The 17,956-nt window shown below is 44.0% G+C and overlaps 1 protein-coding gene across 1 annotated transcript in view; it reads right to left on the bottom strand.

Moving 5' to 3' along the window:
• p4ha3 (prolyl 4-hydroxylase, alpha polypeptide III) overlaps positions 1-17,956 on the bottom strand; it is a 78,094-nt gene that overhangs the window by 18,365 nt on the left and 41,773 nt on the right. Inside the window, exons 9-11 of the mRNA XM_059963932.1 lie at positions 16,658-16,817; positions 14,192-14,254; positions 11,909-11,977 (exon numbers count right to left, since the gene is read on the bottom strand). Coding sequence (XP_059819915.1) covers positions 11,909-11,977; positions 14,192-14,254; positions 16,658-16,817 — 292 coding nt within the window. The remainder of the gene's footprint in view (positions 1-11,908; positions 11,978-14,191; positions 14,255-16,657; positions 16,818-17,956) is intronic.

Raw genomic sequence — 17,956 nt, 5'->3', positions numbered from 1 at the left:
ACTGACACCTTGCCCTACTGTCCTGTTTATTATTTATTGTAATGCCTGCACTGTTTTTGTGCACTTTGTGCAGTCCAGTGTAGGTCTGTAGTCTAGTGTAGCTTTCTCTGTTTTTTTATTATTACATAGTTCAGTCTAGTTTTTTGTACTGTGTCATGTAACACCATGGTCCTGAAAAACGTTGTCTCGTTTTTACTGTGTACTGTACCAGCAGTTATGGTCGAAATGACAATAAAAGTGACTGGACTTCAGCCTCAGGTACTCCTGGTGACTGTTCCTGTCCACTTGGGAATGCTACCCTCTGTCCATTACTCGTGCCTTCCAGCAACTCAGCTCCTCCTGTCACCTGACTGAGCTCAGCTTCATCCCCAACTACACTGGAACCCAGCTTCCCTTCGCTGTCCAGCATTGTGTTTGCCTGTCCACAGCTAGTCCCGCCCGCTACTTCTGAGTCAGTGCTGGGAGATTCAGGAATCTCTTCATCAATTCTTGGGGAGTTTGCATAAGGTAACACACACCACAGCCCCATGTCCTCACCCTCTGAGTCCACACGGCATTCAGTGTTCGGGTCCTTCTCAGGTCTTTCCGCCGATCGCCTTTCTGTTCCCCTTCTAAGCAGAGTTCTCCTAGTAGGTGTCAGGTTCTGGGTCAATGTGTACCTCCTGCCCTAAGGGTAAAAGGTGACTCCGATGGAGAATTTTGACAGGGCCATTCCTATCCCCAGGCTTCACCTGGAAAACTGGCACCTTTGGCATCTGGCTCTTCACTGCCCAACAGTCAGCCTGCTTATTCTTCTTTGGTTGCCCCAAATCTCTTATTAAAACTCTGTCTCCAGGCATCAGTTGCGATAACCTAATCTTTTGATCATATCCCCTCTCGCTTCCTTGATTTTGCTTGGTAGCAGAGCTGACTGCTAGCTCATAAGCCTTTTGCAGTTCTCTTGTCGGACACAGACTTAAGGTACGTCTTCTGTGGCAAGTCTTCACCACTGGCTCCGAAACAGAGACCTACAGGCAATCTCGCCTCATGCTCGAACATCAGACAGTATGGGGAGTATCCGGAAACTTCATTCTGTGTACAGCTGTAGCAGTGGACCAGATGCCCAATATGCTGATTCCATTTGTTCTTTTTACTGATATCCAGGGTTCCAAGCATGTCTAACAATGTCCGGTAGAACCTTTCAGGCTGGAGATCACCCTGAGGGTGATAGGGCGTGGTCCTCGACTTCTCGACTCTGAGCATAATCAGTAACTCATGTATGAGCCAACTCAAAATCCCTTCCCTGATCACTGTGTCCTGGAGGCCATAATGAACAAAATACTTCTCCCATAACACTTTGGCAACTGTGGATGCCCTCAGATCCCTTGTGGGGAAGGCTTGAGCATATCTGGTGTAGTGATCAGAGATGACTGAGACATACGCAGTGTTACTGGAATCCATCTCTATGGAATGGAAATCCGTACACACTAACTCAAGTGGTTTGTCACTCTGTAAATAAAGAGTGGCCCTTGTAGACAGCGTCTTCCTCTGAATACATTGACTGCTCGACTTAGCGTACTCTTCAACCTCAGGATTCACTCAGGGCTAGTAGAACCAACCTCAGACCAATCTGCAGGTCTTGTCAAGCCCCAAATGACCTGAATCATCATGAAGTGACTTCAACACAATCCTCTGATGCTTCTCAACCAAAACCAACTGGGAACACTGGGGTCTGTCTGGAGGAGATGTGATTCCTCAACTCCAGTTTGTCCCATTCTCTCATCAATGGGGGTATACTGGGTGTTTCATCTTTTCAACTTGGGCCAAATCTCCTTTAACCAGAGATGCCCAAATGGTACCCCTATACTGTATAAGGTGCTGCTCCCAATTCCACTGGACTGAAGGCAGCCAACTACTTCATATACAGAGTGGTCAAGTTGCCATTTGCTTGTGGAATGGCACAACCAGAAGCTCCCAAGTCATCCACAGCAATGTCAGGCCTCTGATTTCCCCACTGTGGAAAACTAGCACACTGCTTTAACCCCAGAGGCAGGAATGCCCTCCTTCTCTCCCTCCCTCCATTCTCAGCACCTCACGTGAATGTCGGGACAACACATCAGCATCAGAGTTCCGACTCCCCAGCTGATAGTTCAGGCTGAAGTCATAAACAGACAACACTGCCAACCAGCGGTGACCTGTAGCATCCAACTGTGCCCCCCAAGGTTGGGATATAAGTCAGTGGATTGTTCACCTCGACTAGGCACCATATAGGTAGTCACTTTTCAATGCCATGAACTCCAATATGTGCATAGGGTAGTTTTGTTCAGAGGGTGACAGACTCCGGCTGATGAAAACAACACGTCTCAACTCTTTACCCCGGTTCTGATATAGAACACCACCTAAACCCTCTAGCTGGTGTTGGTATGCAGTACATATGGCAACTGGTACGGGTGCTTTAGTCAACAACTCGTTCAGCAGCTGAAAGGCCTCGTCACATTTTGCATCCCATCTTTTCCCAAAAGGCTCCGAAGGGCTAAGATAAACTTTGCTTTCTTCTCCTTTCATTCTCCTCCATTTCTACCCAAAGGGAGAGTAACCACACAGAAGCTGATTCAAAGGGAAACTTCCTTTGGAGTAGTCCTTTACAAATCTCCAGTAGTACCCAAGAATCAGAGGAGTGAGCATAAGGCATCCACATTCTTGGGCCTTGGCCATATGGTCGCTGCCACTCTCTTGGAGGATCGGTAGCTACTACATCCAATGAGACTATGAGCCCGATGTAGTTGACTAACGTCTTACAGAACTAGCGCTTGTCCAGTGACAGTTTTAACCCTTCAGCTCTCAGGTGGTCTAGCACCTTCAGTAGCCTCATCTCATGCTCCTCCACTGTGGACCCAAATAGTATGAGATCATCCAAGTGCACCAGCACCTCAAGCAAGTTCATGTCCCCAACTGTCTTCTCCATGACACGTTGGAAAGTAGCCGTTGGTCCTGATACGCCCTGGGGCATTCCTTCAAATTGAAAGAATCCCAAGTGGACATATAAATGCCATTTAATCTTTATCAGCTTCATTCATGGGTATCTGATAATACCCATCCTTAGGTCTAATACACTGAACCGTTTCGCTCAACTCAGGCAGGCCTCGATCCATGAAACAGTACACTGGTCAGGGATTGTACGTTGGTTCAGTGTCCGATAGTCAACACACATTTGCACCTTCCCATTCTTGTTCCTAACCACCACTATGGGTGACGCATAGGGACTCCTGGCCTCAGTGATAATTCCAGCTTCCTTCAGCTTCAGCAGATGCCATTGAACACCTTCCTGCTCCTCTGCTGCTAACTGTCGAGACCTTTCTCTGAAAGTGGTGTCCTCTGTCACTTAGCTGGTGTGGTGAGTACTCTTGGAGAAACACACATCAAACTCGTCAGTAGAAAAGACATCTTCAAACTTCAACATCTTCTCCATTAGTTTCCTTTTCCATCCCTCGAGTACCTGGGAATCACCAACGTTGAATAACTTTGCTGTAAGCGTTCCTCACCCAGGAGACTGTCTCTTGATTTTCTCACTGGAACACACGACATTACGGTCACCGGGAAAAGATGTGCCATTGGCATCCCACGTCTGAGGGTGACCCCTCTCCCTGAGGTGTTCCTGACAATCACTGTCATCCTGTTTACGTGTACAGCTGAAGCTTTCTGCAGCTCAGGTCTCACCAGCACCCCAGCAGGTAAGCGTGACTCTTCTTCATGATCCTCCGGAGCACCCACTAGGAGGGCCTCGGCATCCGGCGTTCCGGGGAATTTTGACTGTCCCGTCACTCTAGCAACTTCCCCAGGATGTAACACAACGGGTTTGGTCTGGGTGTGTCACACAGTTCCTCATTTATGCTCACCATCCTGCTTAGGAGGAACTTGCACCTTCTCAAAAGCAGCTCGATGCATGGACAAGATTTTCAAAACAATTCTCGCTATTTCTCTCCTTGAAAGCTCCCACGAGCCTTCTCACAATGGAAGTATTTGTTCCCACAATAATGGAAGCTTCATTCTTTTCAACCAGATCCAGACAGACCAACGTTAATATATCAAGAGTCTCGATTACTCCAGCATCTGCTCCTGAAAACTCCAGCTTCAATGACAAGTAACCATCACACAGGTACTAAAGCTCCGGGTTTCTAGGGCACTGAGTGGTGTCAATGGTAAATGCATCAAATAGCAGTTGTAAAAGGATCTGTAAACTAAAGTAACCTGAGAACCTGTGTCGAGTATGGCTCTGGCATAAATACCCTCAATCCGTATAGATACACTCGAGCTTGGTCCCACTAAGCCCTCAGGAACAGGGTTTTGCACTTCAGTGTATTTCTTCATACATTGGTTTGAATGTGTTCTCTCTGAGATGCCAGACTGTTCCCTTACTGGGTCCTTCTGAAATTTCCTGACCTCCTTTTCTGCTTAAGTAACCACTGGGTCACTTTCTGTCCTTAACACTCTCAATTGAAATGTCCATCCTCCCCACAGTTGTAACAGAAAATACCAGTTGCTTCCCTGGTCAAGAAACCCAGGTCAGTAGAGTCCTCTGCTTGATATGTCCTACCGGTGGGTCTGGTTTCCTGTTGGATTTGTCACGCTTTGTGGCAGCAAGAGCTGACATTAACCAAGATGCCTCAGCTTGCAGGTTTTTCACTAACTCCTGACAAAACTCCCGCTTGTGTGGCATCAGCAACAGAGGCTACTACTGAGGATTTGGCCCACTGACGGAGGCCTCCCGCTCCTCTGTCATGTTTTCCTCCTCTCTTATTTCTCTGATCAGCTCAACGAGCCAACAAGGGAGGGAGATGTGTCATGCTTAAAGCAATACCAGCACATTACAGCGCACCCTTCACAACTTGCTGCATCCTTAATCGATTTATCTCAGCCAATTGAATGGCCCCATTACAACACAAGTAACGCAACTGTCTCTCTAGCCTGAAAACGTTGGCAGCAAGTTTCTCCCCTTCCGCCTGGAATGTGTGCCTAAACTTCATCATAAGTTTTGCTAGGCTGTCCGCCATGCCAAAACACTTTCTAATTCTTACCTGCAGCCCACGAATGTGGTCAATGGGTTCTCTGCCTTTAAGGACCTCATGACCTCAGCAGTCGGACCCTTTAGACTCTCTACCAGTCGCTGTCTTTTCATATTATCTGAACACTGCCACTCAGAGATGTCCACTCTGCTGAGGTCTTGTACTCCTCCTCCCCACTGAGGGTGGGCTTGACCCCAGAGAACACTCTCAGGATGTAATAACTTTGGGTCTCTGCTGGTACACTTTGGCATTTATGTACCAGGGTCATCATTGCTGAAACTAACTCAGAATTTTCACTCCTTGCTCAAGGACCCATTAGACCTTTCACATCAGACAACCCCTTCCCCTCATTTCACAGAAACGAGAACAACTTGTCCTTAACGTCCTCACCCTCAGTTACGTCTCCCCCACCTCCAAAAGAATGGACGGCTCATGGCCCCGCCTCTCCTGATATCCTTACCCTATCAGGCAAGTGCAACTTCAGTTACATCACTGCTAGTCTGGACTAACACGACATCCTTACCCGCCAATTAATCAAACTGCTGTTCAACCACCGTAACTTTCCCCAGTCTTTCATTGAACTTAATACTCTAATCAGCAATTCATCCGGGCCATAGATATCTGATCAGAACACTGCACTATTTGTGGGTCACCTCTTTGAATCACACCAAAGCTTAATCCCTGTGACATCCATAATAAAGTACCTTAATCATTTTCCCCGACACTAATTTAAACACCCCAACGGCTTAATCAATTCTTAACAGCAATCACACAGCAATGAGCAAATCCCGGACGAGCACCCACAATGAAGCCCCCTCACTCGGCTCCTCTGGAACTAGGCTCGTTGGCCGGCTCTGCTGGACTCAAAGTGGTGAGAAGGCACCTTCCTTAAACAACATGTGTCTAGGGTCAGTATGACTTGAGTTGAACCAAACAGGAAAGTTGGGATGTTTTTGATTAACGGATCCTCGATTTGAGCGAATTGTGAAAGTGCTGCCCAAACACAATTATCCATTGGAAAGAAGTAACAGATCATACACCACATACAATTATAAAGAAAATGTACTTACTAATCTCAGCTTTACCTACCAGTTATTAAGAGGAGAGGAAAAAGAACAAACATAAAATGTGCTCATCATTGGAGCTCGAATAGACCCAAAGCTGGGTATGACTATCACTCAGGACACTGAGCTGTCATCACCAATCACCAGTAGCACTTCTCATCTTTGACTCCTTCAACCTGCAAAGCATTCCTTGCAATCAAGTCTTCCCATCAGATAGAACCCTACGGCCGTCTCTCCCGATCTTCTTCTCTCTCCGTCTCCCACCAAAAAGACCACAAATCCCACCAGTGTCCGTCACAAATCTCTCTCTGCCCTGCCTTCTACAGAACCTTCTCCTAATTCTGCCATCCTGATTGGCTGACACAATATTCCTAAGTTGAATATCGCAGCCCCTTATCCTTACCCAGACCCAAACAAGCTATCGTCAGGACACACTGCTGCTACAGAAAGCTACTGATTGAAATACCCGACAGCTTAGCAGTAAAAATCTTAACCAGGGCATTACACATGCCTATGCTATTCAAGTGCTTATCTTTGTACCCACTTCCACCAATTTCTCTCTCCTCTTGGCCAAATGGTTACAGTGTAGTGTTAAAGGTATGGTTGACAGTTCTTGATTTAAGGCAAACTCAAAGCACAGAATCTCAAAAACCTTGAAATTAAAGTGAAACAGTCATCTTAGTCGTTTTTGTGATCACAAGCCCTTGTTGGACATTGCTAATGTGGAATGGTAAAAGTCAGACTCACTGTTTTATTGCCAAACAGCCGGGTGGATGGAGGGGAGCTGTGTGGCCTTGGTTGTAGTGATGACTAGGCCTCAAACTGTGGTATCACCTGTTTGCTGCCACCCAGGAGAGAGGTGTTGGAGTCAGTGCGCTCCATCGGAGTATCGGAATTAGTGTAGCATGGTAATCCGTGCTGGAGTTGGTGCTGTCCTCCAGTGTTCACTTGGCAGAAGACACAGTGTATGATGTTCAAATGCAGATCCATGGAATCAAGGACTTGGACGTTTTTTTTGTTTGTGTGTGACTGTATTATACTACTATCTTATATGTGCTGTGACTGTTGATACTGTGCTTTGCATCTTGACCCAGGAGTAACGCTGTTGTGCTTGATCGCATTCATGGGTACTCATGTATCATTGAATGACAATTAAACTTGAAATTGAAAGTCTGGAACAATTTATGATTGTGCGTTCCTTTCTATTGAAAAAATATGTTAGTTTTAAAGAGTCACAGAACTCTTCAGTATAATGTAGATTCAATTTCTCCATTTTTTGGCCGTGTTCCAAAAAATATCTGCGGGTCCCTACTTTCTTTCCATGCTCTACTTCTGTGGAAATTATTTAAACTAAAGTGGGTATTTCTGAAGGTAGGAAGTTTGATTAGTGATCATTGACAGAGTTGTTTTAATGCTAAAAAATTTTTGATTTTGATACAGATGTGGTTGTTTAAAGTCCCTTCATTGGCTTGTCTTTCCTTATTTAATAATCTCCTCCAGCTGTACTCACCCAATTCTGGCCTCATAGTTATCCCTACATTTAATTTCTTCATCACCAACAATAATCCCTTCCATCCTTACCATTTCTAATTCCTCCTTTCAGAACTTTTTTTACATCCTAGTTCTCAGTCTAGCTTTTGACTGCATCTCCTGCACTGTCAGTTTTTTTTCTTGGTAAGTTTCCTGCAAAGTCCTTTGAGAGGTGTTTGCTACATTAAAGGTGCTACTTAAAGGAAATGTCCGCTATTTAATCTGGTCATACAGCAAGATCAAGGGCTTCAATAACAGAATGTATCCTTTTAGGGTTGTAATCCACAGCATTTTTACCAGATGGTAAACTTGATAATGAATGGAATTAATTAAAAATGACAGCAGCTGCCCCTAAGGACTTCGCAGCCTTATCTGATTTTTACTGTGTTCAATGGAAATGGAAAATTCAGAAAGCAGGACGCTGACTCATTAGGAATATCCCCTCAGCATTTTTGAAGTGAGTGATTTGGCATACAAGCAATTGTAAGAGTCCCACAATGTACTTGGCTGAAGTCTGATACAGGCTCCAACTATGAACTCACTTCTCCTTAAACTGAACTCTTGTAACTAATTAGGTGCAGGTGAGGTGTGTTAAATTGCCCAAGAAGTAGGCTTGTCATATGAAGAGTGTTGGATAGCTCTGGGCCTATATTCACTAGAATTCAGAAGAATGAGGGGTGGCCTAATTGAAACCTATCAGATGGTAAAAGGCCTTGATAGAGTGGATGTGGAGAGGATGTTTCCTATGCTGGGAGAGTCTAGGACCAGAGGATACAGCCTCAGAATAGAGGGGTGTCCTTTTTGGAACGGAGAAGAGGATGAATTTCTTTAGCCGGAAATTGGTGAATCTGTGGAATTCATTGCCACAAGCAGTTGTGGAGGCCAAGTCTTTATGTACTGTATATTTAAGGCAGAGGTTGATAGGTTCTTGATTGCCCAGGGAATGAAGAGACATGAGGTGAAGGCAGGAGACTGGGGCTAAGAGGAGTAGCAATGATGAAATGGCAGAGCAGACTTGGTGGGCCAAATGGCCCAGTTCTGTCCCTGTATCTTGTGGTCTTGCGGAGATCAACTTGATGGTGATGAGAAAGCCCTTCCCAAAATTACCAGTCATTACAGATGTATTGGATATCAAAACACAACTGTCCTGTGATGCTGCAAGGCTTGTGGGGTGTCAGGAAAGGAGTTTATGGGGTGCAGAAAAGGTGACAGAGTGATCCCATATTAAAGTTTTGTCAAGTAAACACTAAACCATCTTGTGCACCTCGCCTACTCTTTTTGTATATAATGTTATCATAATAATATAATTGTATGCTCATACCATCACAAATCATATTTTTATTAATTTGATATATAATTATATATGAATGTACAAGTATAAATAAATTAATGATAAAGTAACATTAATCATAAGAAATATAATAGCTCTTATGTGCTCCTGTATTCTGATGTTAAAGATACCCACTGTCACTCCCTCTTCCCTAATGCTTTGCTTTGTGCAACCCAAATACATTCTATCAGGGTGACGCTTATAATCTCTTCAGTCGATTGGTTTGTTATTAATTACTAATTTCCTAGTAAGTGACAAAGTAACTATATTTAATTTGACTTCATAACTACAGATAAATTTTCCATACCTTACAATCTTAATATTATACAGCCCAACACATAATTGCAAAGATTGACAAAGAGGAATATCCTCCAACAACACTTAGCAAGCTCTTCAGGATGAACCAATCCACATGATTGATACCTGATGCACCATCAATAACTCTCGGAGACTGGAAGTGAACGATAAGCTTTTATTAACAGCAAAAAGGGAGCACGACATCTCGGAGACTGAGGGAGGAGCAGTGCCCCAATCGCCTTTATACAGGGGTCTGTGGGAGGAGCCACAGGAGCAGACAGCAGAGGGGCGTGTCCAGACAGGTATATGTAGTTCACCACAATACCCCACCCTCACCCTCATCATTCATTGCCTCCACCACAGCCGAAGAGTAGTGAACACCATCCAGGGGTTCCCAGCCTAGGGCCCACAGACCCCACAGCTAACGGTAAGGCTCCATGGCATAAAAAAGGTTGGGAATCCCTGGCTGGAGCTCCCGACCCTGCACCCTCTATCACCAAGAAGGACGAATGTTGTGGGCAAATGGGGGCATCACCATTAACCTTCCGAATCACACAGCATGGTGATTTCAAAATAAATCATCGTTCGGACACTGCCATTGAGCCTAAACCCTAAGTGAAAGGATCTTCGCTGGAAGCACTGCAGCCATTCAAGAGAGTACATCACCACCACTTTGTCATGGGCATCTTGAGAAGGGCAATAAATGCTGCCTTTGCCAGCAGCATCTACATCCATAGATTAACTACACAAGGAAGCTTTTTGAATGCAGTTATAATCTAACAATTAATCTGCTGGTGAAACTCTTTGGGCTGAGAAACATCTAAGAGGTGGAGGGTGGGGAAGGAACTGTCAATGTTTCGGGTCAAGACCCTGCATCAGGACTCAGAGTGGAGTGAGGGGAGGTATGAAGATGAAAAGAGGCTGGAGGTGATTGGAGGACCAAGGGCTGGGGGTGAGGGGTGGTGAAAAGTGATGGGCAGATCAAGCCAGGTAGGGAAGTGGGCAGGATGGAGATGGGAGACAAAGGAACCCAAGGTATCTAAGAAGATCAATGATTACACTAGAATTAGATTATGCTAGATGAAAATAATAACCAGTAATCTATTTTAGGATTAGCCTTGCCATTGATGTCAGCATAACATTCCCTCAATATTAATATAGAATTTAAACCTGTGACTTACGATAGTAGTAGCACGCTGAATCAGTACTTTTTTTAATGAATGTTTTCTCCCAGACTCACAGCCTTTCTGCTGACTTCTGGTACGAGGAGACTGAGAATGGGCATTGCTAATGTGGCTTTCGTTACATAAAGGAGAACTTTGTTTTGTAAATATAAGCGAGATGGACTTCTGTATTTAACAGGGCTGGCATCCGAGGAATTAAAATGTACATTTTCCAAATATTTAGAAAAATTGTTGTGATTCAAGTTTTAGGTCAATGGAACTATCGAGGCAGGTTCACTATGTCTGGTATGCTGACCATTGCGGCTAATAGACTGTAAGTTACTGTTCAACCCTAAGGGCTCCCTGATTTTAGGCTAGTTCAGAGTCAGCCATACTGGTCACTCTACAATCTTAGATATCTGAGTACGAATCAGATTAACTATCACTGATGTATGATGTGAAATTTGTTATTTTGGGGTTGCAGTGTGGAACAAAGACATAAAATATGTAACTTCAAAAATAAATAACAATACAAAAAATGACTAACAGACAGTATTCATGGCTTCATGGGCCATTCACAAATCTAATGGCAGAGGGTGTCCCTAAGTTGTTGAGTCTGGGTCTATAGGATCCTCTACCTCCTCCTGAAGACAACTTCCTTGTCACACAGTCTGAGACTCTGCTAGCAACAGTGGTGCCAGTGGCAAATTTATTGATGGCACTTGAAGTGTGCTCAGCCACACAGTCATGAGTGTAGAGAGAGTAGAGCTGCAGGCTAAGCAAGCACCCTGAGTGTTGATTTTCACTGAGGGTTAGATAATAGAAGATATCTGCTCTGACTGGTATCCTGATGAGGAAGTCATGGATGCAGGGCCTCAGATTTTGAAGCTTAGTTACTGCTGCTGAGAGGGTAATGGTGTTGAACACTGAGCTGTAACTGATCAACAGTAGCCTGACGTGTGTCTCGTGGTTGTCTAGGTGCTCTAAAGCAGAGGGGAGAGCCATTGAAATAGCACCTGCTGTGGACCCGTTGTGGTAGTAGATGAACAGGTCCTTGCTCAGACTGGTGTCAATTCTAGCCATAGCCAATCTCTCAAAGAACACAATTATGACAGATTAAATGCGACTGAGTGATAGGCATTGTGGCAGCTCACTCTGCATTTCTTGAGCACCGGAATAGTTGCTGCCCTTTTGAAGCAGGTGGGAACCCTAGACCACGGCAGTGAGAGTGAAGATGAGATTGAACAGTACTGCTGGTTGGTTAGCACAGGTTTTCAGTATCTGACCAGGTACACAGTCATGGTCTGACACCTTGCAAGGGTTCATCCTCTTGAAGGATGCTTGGACGTCGGCCTCTGAGACTGAGATCTTAACTGTTATCCAGGCTGAGCAGAGGTGGCTTGAATAGTTCAGCCACTCACCAAAACAAGTAACAATCATGCCTCACAGAGACCAAAACAAAACAAGAAACATTCTACTCACCTTGAGAACAGGAACACTGAAGTTTGCATAGATAAAAGCAGTTGCCCCTCCGGCTTCAACTCCACTCAACTGGAAAAGAACACAAGATTGAATTACCAGGGCTTCTCCACCATTAACAGTAAACCGATATCATGGCTGTGATGAGGCAGAATAACCTGCCATCGTCAGCTGCTATTGCATGACTGTTACTTCTATATCAGCAAAGCAAGCTTGGCTGCTGGAACAATGTGACTCCGATCTGATTTATAGCAGCAATGATTTGTTTAAAAAGTGCACTTGGATGCAGATGGACTTCAGACATAATGAGGAGGAATTTCTTTGGCCAGAGGGTGGTGAATCTGATGAATTCATTGCCATGCATGGCTGTGGAGGCTAAGTCATTGAATTTATTTAAAGTGGTGGTTGACAGATTCTTAAATAGTAAGGGTGTCAAAGTTTAGGGGGGAAAGGACAGAGAATGGGGTTGAGAGGGATAATAAAACAGCCATGATGGAATAACAGAGCAGACTTGATGAGTCGAGTGGCCTAATTCTGCTCCTGTGTCTTATGGTCTTATTTATAATCTAAATGCAAAAGGGAAGGATATTGGTTTCAGCTCATAATGTATTACTATTCCATATAAATGGGTAATAAATATTAACTGATTTTCTGGGTGCCATGAAGAACTTCAAAAACAATGGGATATTTCTGAGTATCTTTTTGTGTTGGTAGTACCCTTCTGAAATTTGTGAAAATAAAACCTACATTTTCCAAATATTTGAAGAACTATAATGTATAAAGTTATACATTACAGTTAATGGAAGCATCAAGGTAAGTTCACGATTGTCCATGCAACTGAGAAACATTTGGATGGAGGACACTGCCTGAATGTGATTACAGGGTATACATTACTTTTGGCCTTGATCATTGAATCGGGTCTGAAGTGGAGAGGGAAGATCTCCTTCTGCTTTAATTTGATAGCTTATAAATGATTTGAGAAAGGGGTAATGACCAAATTTGCATCTGGAAGAGCAAATCGAAAGGAAAGTTTTGAAAGGAAAGCTCAAAGGGATCTCCTCCGAAAGCACCAAGCTACACTTGGGGTTAAATCCCACATTAAAGCAGTCCATGCAATGATCATGCCAGTTACGTGGACGTTGCTCAGGTTCCAAATGTGTATGAGTCTTAAAGAATTACTTGAATTACCACGGTATTGAAGTGTGTAAGGCCAAGTGTGTGGAATTGCGATAGTATCGATAGGTACAATGGGCAGCATGGGCATGGGGTGTGAGAAGCCAGTTTCTATGCGACGCATAGCAACTACATGGAAAACATATTGTGATGACTATGCATGAGCTCCAAGGTATTATACTACTAGGGAGTCGTGGTCCCCTACTTGAGTTCTGGTAGATAGCCCCAGAGACCCATCACTTCCTTGACAATGTCCTCAGATTGCCTTCCCAACCAATTATCTCTCCATAGATCTTTTTCTTTCTCCCACCCCTCCTCTAATCTCTCCACCCAATAGCCTTCCCCCACATCTGTCCTGCACTCTTAAATTCCAAATCTTACCAGCCTGGCATTTCCTGTTCCCTAATTCCATCATTGTTACTCCACTCACATTCCCAAACAATGATGTCAGGCTGCACTGGAGTGGACCACGTTCTACTGACATGAACTATGGGCCTTGTGTGTGGTGGCATTTTGACACTTGGCAGTGGTACGAAACGAACAGCAAACATTGCTTTAAACGTGAGCCATTCTGCAGATGCTGGAAATCCAGAGCAACACACAAAGTTGCTGGAGGTCAAGAAGCATCTACGGAGGGAGATAAACATCTGATGTTCCACACTGAGACCCTTCGTCTGGACATTGCCTTAACATTTTTTTTATCTGCAAAAGGATTTCTGGTCTTTAATGTTTTAGAGAATATTTTATTTAGTGGTCCTATTCAACCCTTTCATTAGGTCATCTGTTATGTTTCTAAAGCCACAACACAATAAACTAACAGCTGGAGGAAACCTCTGGCCCCTCAGGCCTGACTTGCCAGCTGATCCACACAGGCCTCTGCTCCTCCTCTGTACAAGATCCCCCACAACCCTAAATTCCTCTATTTTTCAACCATGTGTCTATCTCAGCTTTGAGTACTTCTAATGACAGCCTCCTCAAGTCTCTGGGGTTAGAGAATCCCAGAGTTCGCTTTTGCAACCAGAGAGTAAATGGGTTGCATATTTTCACAAAAAGAAATTGGCTACATACAGTGGATGCATTATAGTGAACTGAAAATAAAAGATCAATGCTTACATATATCATGAACGTCGCCACTCTGTTTCCCGATTTCAACCTGTACAGTGAACTGTTCGGTGACTAAGGCAGAACCAATAGAAAAAGAAACTTTTGAGTAATGATCAAATACATTAATTTTGTGTGTGAGAACAGAAGCCTTAAAACCTTCACATCATGCACTGTTTATCTCTTTTAGAATGTTTTCCTGTTGTTATAATCCATTGTCAATTTATAGAAGAAAGAGCATTTACTGCATTTCATTAATGTGGATAGCGTTCACAATAACACGATTGGAACAGGAAGGACGCTGCTTTTGGATTATATTTTGAACTGTCCTGTGCTATCTACACATCCTTTTTATCTTCCATGCAGGGTCTCTTTGGATTAGAAATCTGTGGTAATTTATCAAAGCTACAGGATTCCAGTGAGGCCACAGGCTGAAAGCGTCCACATATGTGCACGTATGTGCAACCAAAGCTGGGCCAGGTTGACACTACGCAGAGTCAGGAAGCTGAAGTTCCCAGGAATGAATACTTGAAACATTTCAGCTCCCTGGGGCAGAGACTTTCAAACACTCCTGAACTGGTGCTTGAAGGAAGTTCTTCTCTCTTTAGCCTCAGGCGGCTGACTTCCCCTCTGAGATGATAAGCACAATTTTTCAATGCTGCTGCCAGAGGAAACACCACCATTATCCCCAGCACTGCCATCCAGACGAGGGCTGATAACAGCCAGTCCTGCCTCGTCAACACTCCTCAATTCCTCTAAATCCTCCGGCTGCTTGTCTGAAGTTCCCTACTTCCTCCGCTTGCACATTCGCAAGAATCCAGGGTTCCAAGTGACCCTGACTATATCCTCTCTGTCTAAGAGTGAACAATTTGCAGTCTCGGCACCATACCTGACTCTGCCTTATGCTTCCAAACCATTTTCACTATGAACACCTATTTGTATCTCTGTGACACTGCCTGAATCTGCCCCTACTACTAAATAGACTTCCAGTTTTAATCCCCCCTGCTCCAATGCACTCCTGACCAGCCCTCTCTCCCACCCCACCCCACTATTGTGAATATTTACAAGGAGTGCTGTCACAGGAAAGCAGTATCAAGGCTACAATCCCTCCTCACTACCATCACCAGGCAGCAAGTACAGGAATCTTAGCCCCCGCACCGCCAGGGTCAGGAACAGTTATAACCACACAACTTCATTCACTGATTCCCTAATCTACATATTCATTTTCAAGGAGATTTACTCATGATAATATTATTACAACTCAATAATACTCATCTCAGTATTATTTATTTACTTCTTTTTCTTTATTATTTGCATGATTTGTCCTCTTTTAAGATCTTTAGACCACAAGATATAGGAGCAGAAGTAGGCATTCGGCCCATCGAGTCTGCTCCACCATTCAATCATGGGCTGATCCAATTCTTCCAGTCATCCCCACTCCCCTGCCTTCTCCCCATACCCTTTGATGCCCTGGCTAATCAAGAACGTATCTATCTCTGTCTTAAATGCACCCAATGACTTGGCCTCCTCAGCCACTCGTGGCAACAAATTCCACAGATTTACTACCTTCTGACTTAAGTAATTTCTCCACATCTCTGTTCTAAATGGACGTCCTTCAATCCTGAAGTTGTGCCCTCTTGTCCTAGGCTCCCCTACCATGGGAAATAGCTTTGCTATATCTAATCTGTTCAGGCCTTTTAAAATTCAGAATGTTTCTATGAGAGTCCCCCTCATTCTGATGAACTCCAGGCAATACAACCCAAGAGCTGCCAGAAGTTCCTCATACAGTAACCCTTTCATTTCTGGAATCATTCTCATGAATCTTCTCTCAACTCTCTCCAATGTCAGTATATCCTTTCTAAAATAAGGAGCCCAAAACTGCACACAATACTCCAAATGTGGTCTCTCGAGTGCCTGATAGAGCCTCAACATCACATCCCTGCTCTTATATTCTGTACCTCTAGAAATGAATGCCAACATTGCATTCACCTTCTTCACCACCGATTCAATCTGGAGAACCTTTAGGGTATCCTGCACAAGAACTCCCAAGTCCCTTTGCATCTCTGCATTTTGAATTCTCTCCCCATCTAAATAATAGTCTGCCCGTTTCTGTCTTCCACCAAAGTGCATGATCATACACTTCCCAACTTTGTATTTCATTTGCCACTACTTTGCCCATTCCCCCAAACTATCCAAGTCTCTCTGCAGGCTCTCTGTTTCCTCAACACTACCCGCTCCTCCACCTATCTTTGTATCATCGGCAAATTTAGCCACAAATCCATTAATCCCATAGTCCAAATCATTGACATACATTGTAAAAAATTAGCACATTGGTTGTTTGTCAGTTTCTGGTTTTTATAGTTTTTCATAAATTCTATTGAATTTTTCTATTTATCTGTAAATGCCTGCAAGAAATTGAATCTCAAGGTAGGCAATGGGTTAAATATACGTACTTTGATTTTGACTCTGTGAACTCACCGTTGCATAGTCAAAGTGTGGCTCATAGTGACCTCCAATCCCATAGTTGGTTACCTGCAGATACTCTGCGTATGGCTGCTGCACATTTAAACCTGTGAGGTGGGCGATCCGGAGATCCAGCTTGCTGATCACTGGGTCCGCCGTTTCTTTCAGCCAGGTACTGAGAAGTAATATATTTTTAAAAATGTTTTATTCAGATGTAAGTAACTTGCTATTCTATTACATAGCATACATGGATGGGAGTCGTGCGGAGTGCTATGGTCCAGGTCAATGGGGCTAGGCAGAATGATAGATTGGCACAGACTAGATGGGCTGAAGGGCCTGTTTCTGTGCTGTAGTGCTCGATGACTTTATGACTATGCACCTGAGTCATTCAGGAGCAGTGCTGAAGGAATGCAAATCCCCATGAGGTCTCTACACATCCTCTGCCAGGTTTCTTTCAAGCACACAAGCACCGAACAAATTCTGAGGGAAAAACCAGTTATCATTAATCAGTACTTAAACCAGAGATGAAGTATTTTCCAGTTAAGAAAGGAACTTGGATTTCTACAATGTAATTTTAAAGCACTCCACAATCAATTAACTATTTTTAATTATGCTTCTGTATGTGGTGCAGCCTTCCATTCTAGTATGTATTGCATCCTTTCTGTTTTATCTACAGAAATGATTGCCCACTTTGGATAGTCCTCTAAATTTCCTTTGCTTTCATTCTCCCCTCCTTCATTTGCCTCCTTTACACTTGTTTTTGCCTGGTAACCACCCTAGGGTGCTTTGATTGCCACAGGACTGGTCACACCCATCTCTGACTTTCCTGTTCAAGACCCTATGAGCTTTTGTCCACAGGTTTTTAAACTTTTCCTGCAGTTTTCAGCATAGACTCCCTGACCTTCCCATTCCTTCATAAATTGTGCCACTCAGTTTATTTTGGCTATCCTCCTTCTTTCCCCCATCACATTTCCCTGACACTTCACCTGTGTGTCGGCTGGTGTGGTATACTGCGTTCGGTGCTCCCGGCTTGGCCTTTTATATATTGGTGAGACCTGACGCAGACTGGGAGACCATTTCACTGAACACCTATGCTCTGTCTGTCAGAGAAAGCAGGATCTCCCAGTGGCCACACATTTTAATTCCACGTCCCATTCCCATTCTGATATGTCTATCCATGGCCTCCTCTATTGTCAAAATGAATCCAAGCTCAGGTTGGAGGAACAACACCTTATATACCGGCTGAGTAGCCTCCAACCTGATGGCATGAACATTGATTTCTCTAACTTCTGTTAATGCCCCTCCTCCCCTTCT

This window comes from Hypanus sabinus, chromosome 3 (genome assembly GCF_030144855.1).
Source record: "Hypanus sabinus isolate sHypSab1 chromosome 3, sHypSab1.hap1, whole genome shotgun sequence".
NCBI lineage: Eukaryota > Metazoa > Chordata > Chondrichthyes > Myliobatiformes > Dasyatidae > Hypanus > Hypanus sabinus.
The sequence above is the reverse complement of the archived record's forward strand: the minus strand, read 5'-3'. Positions and strand labels throughout refer to the sequence as shown.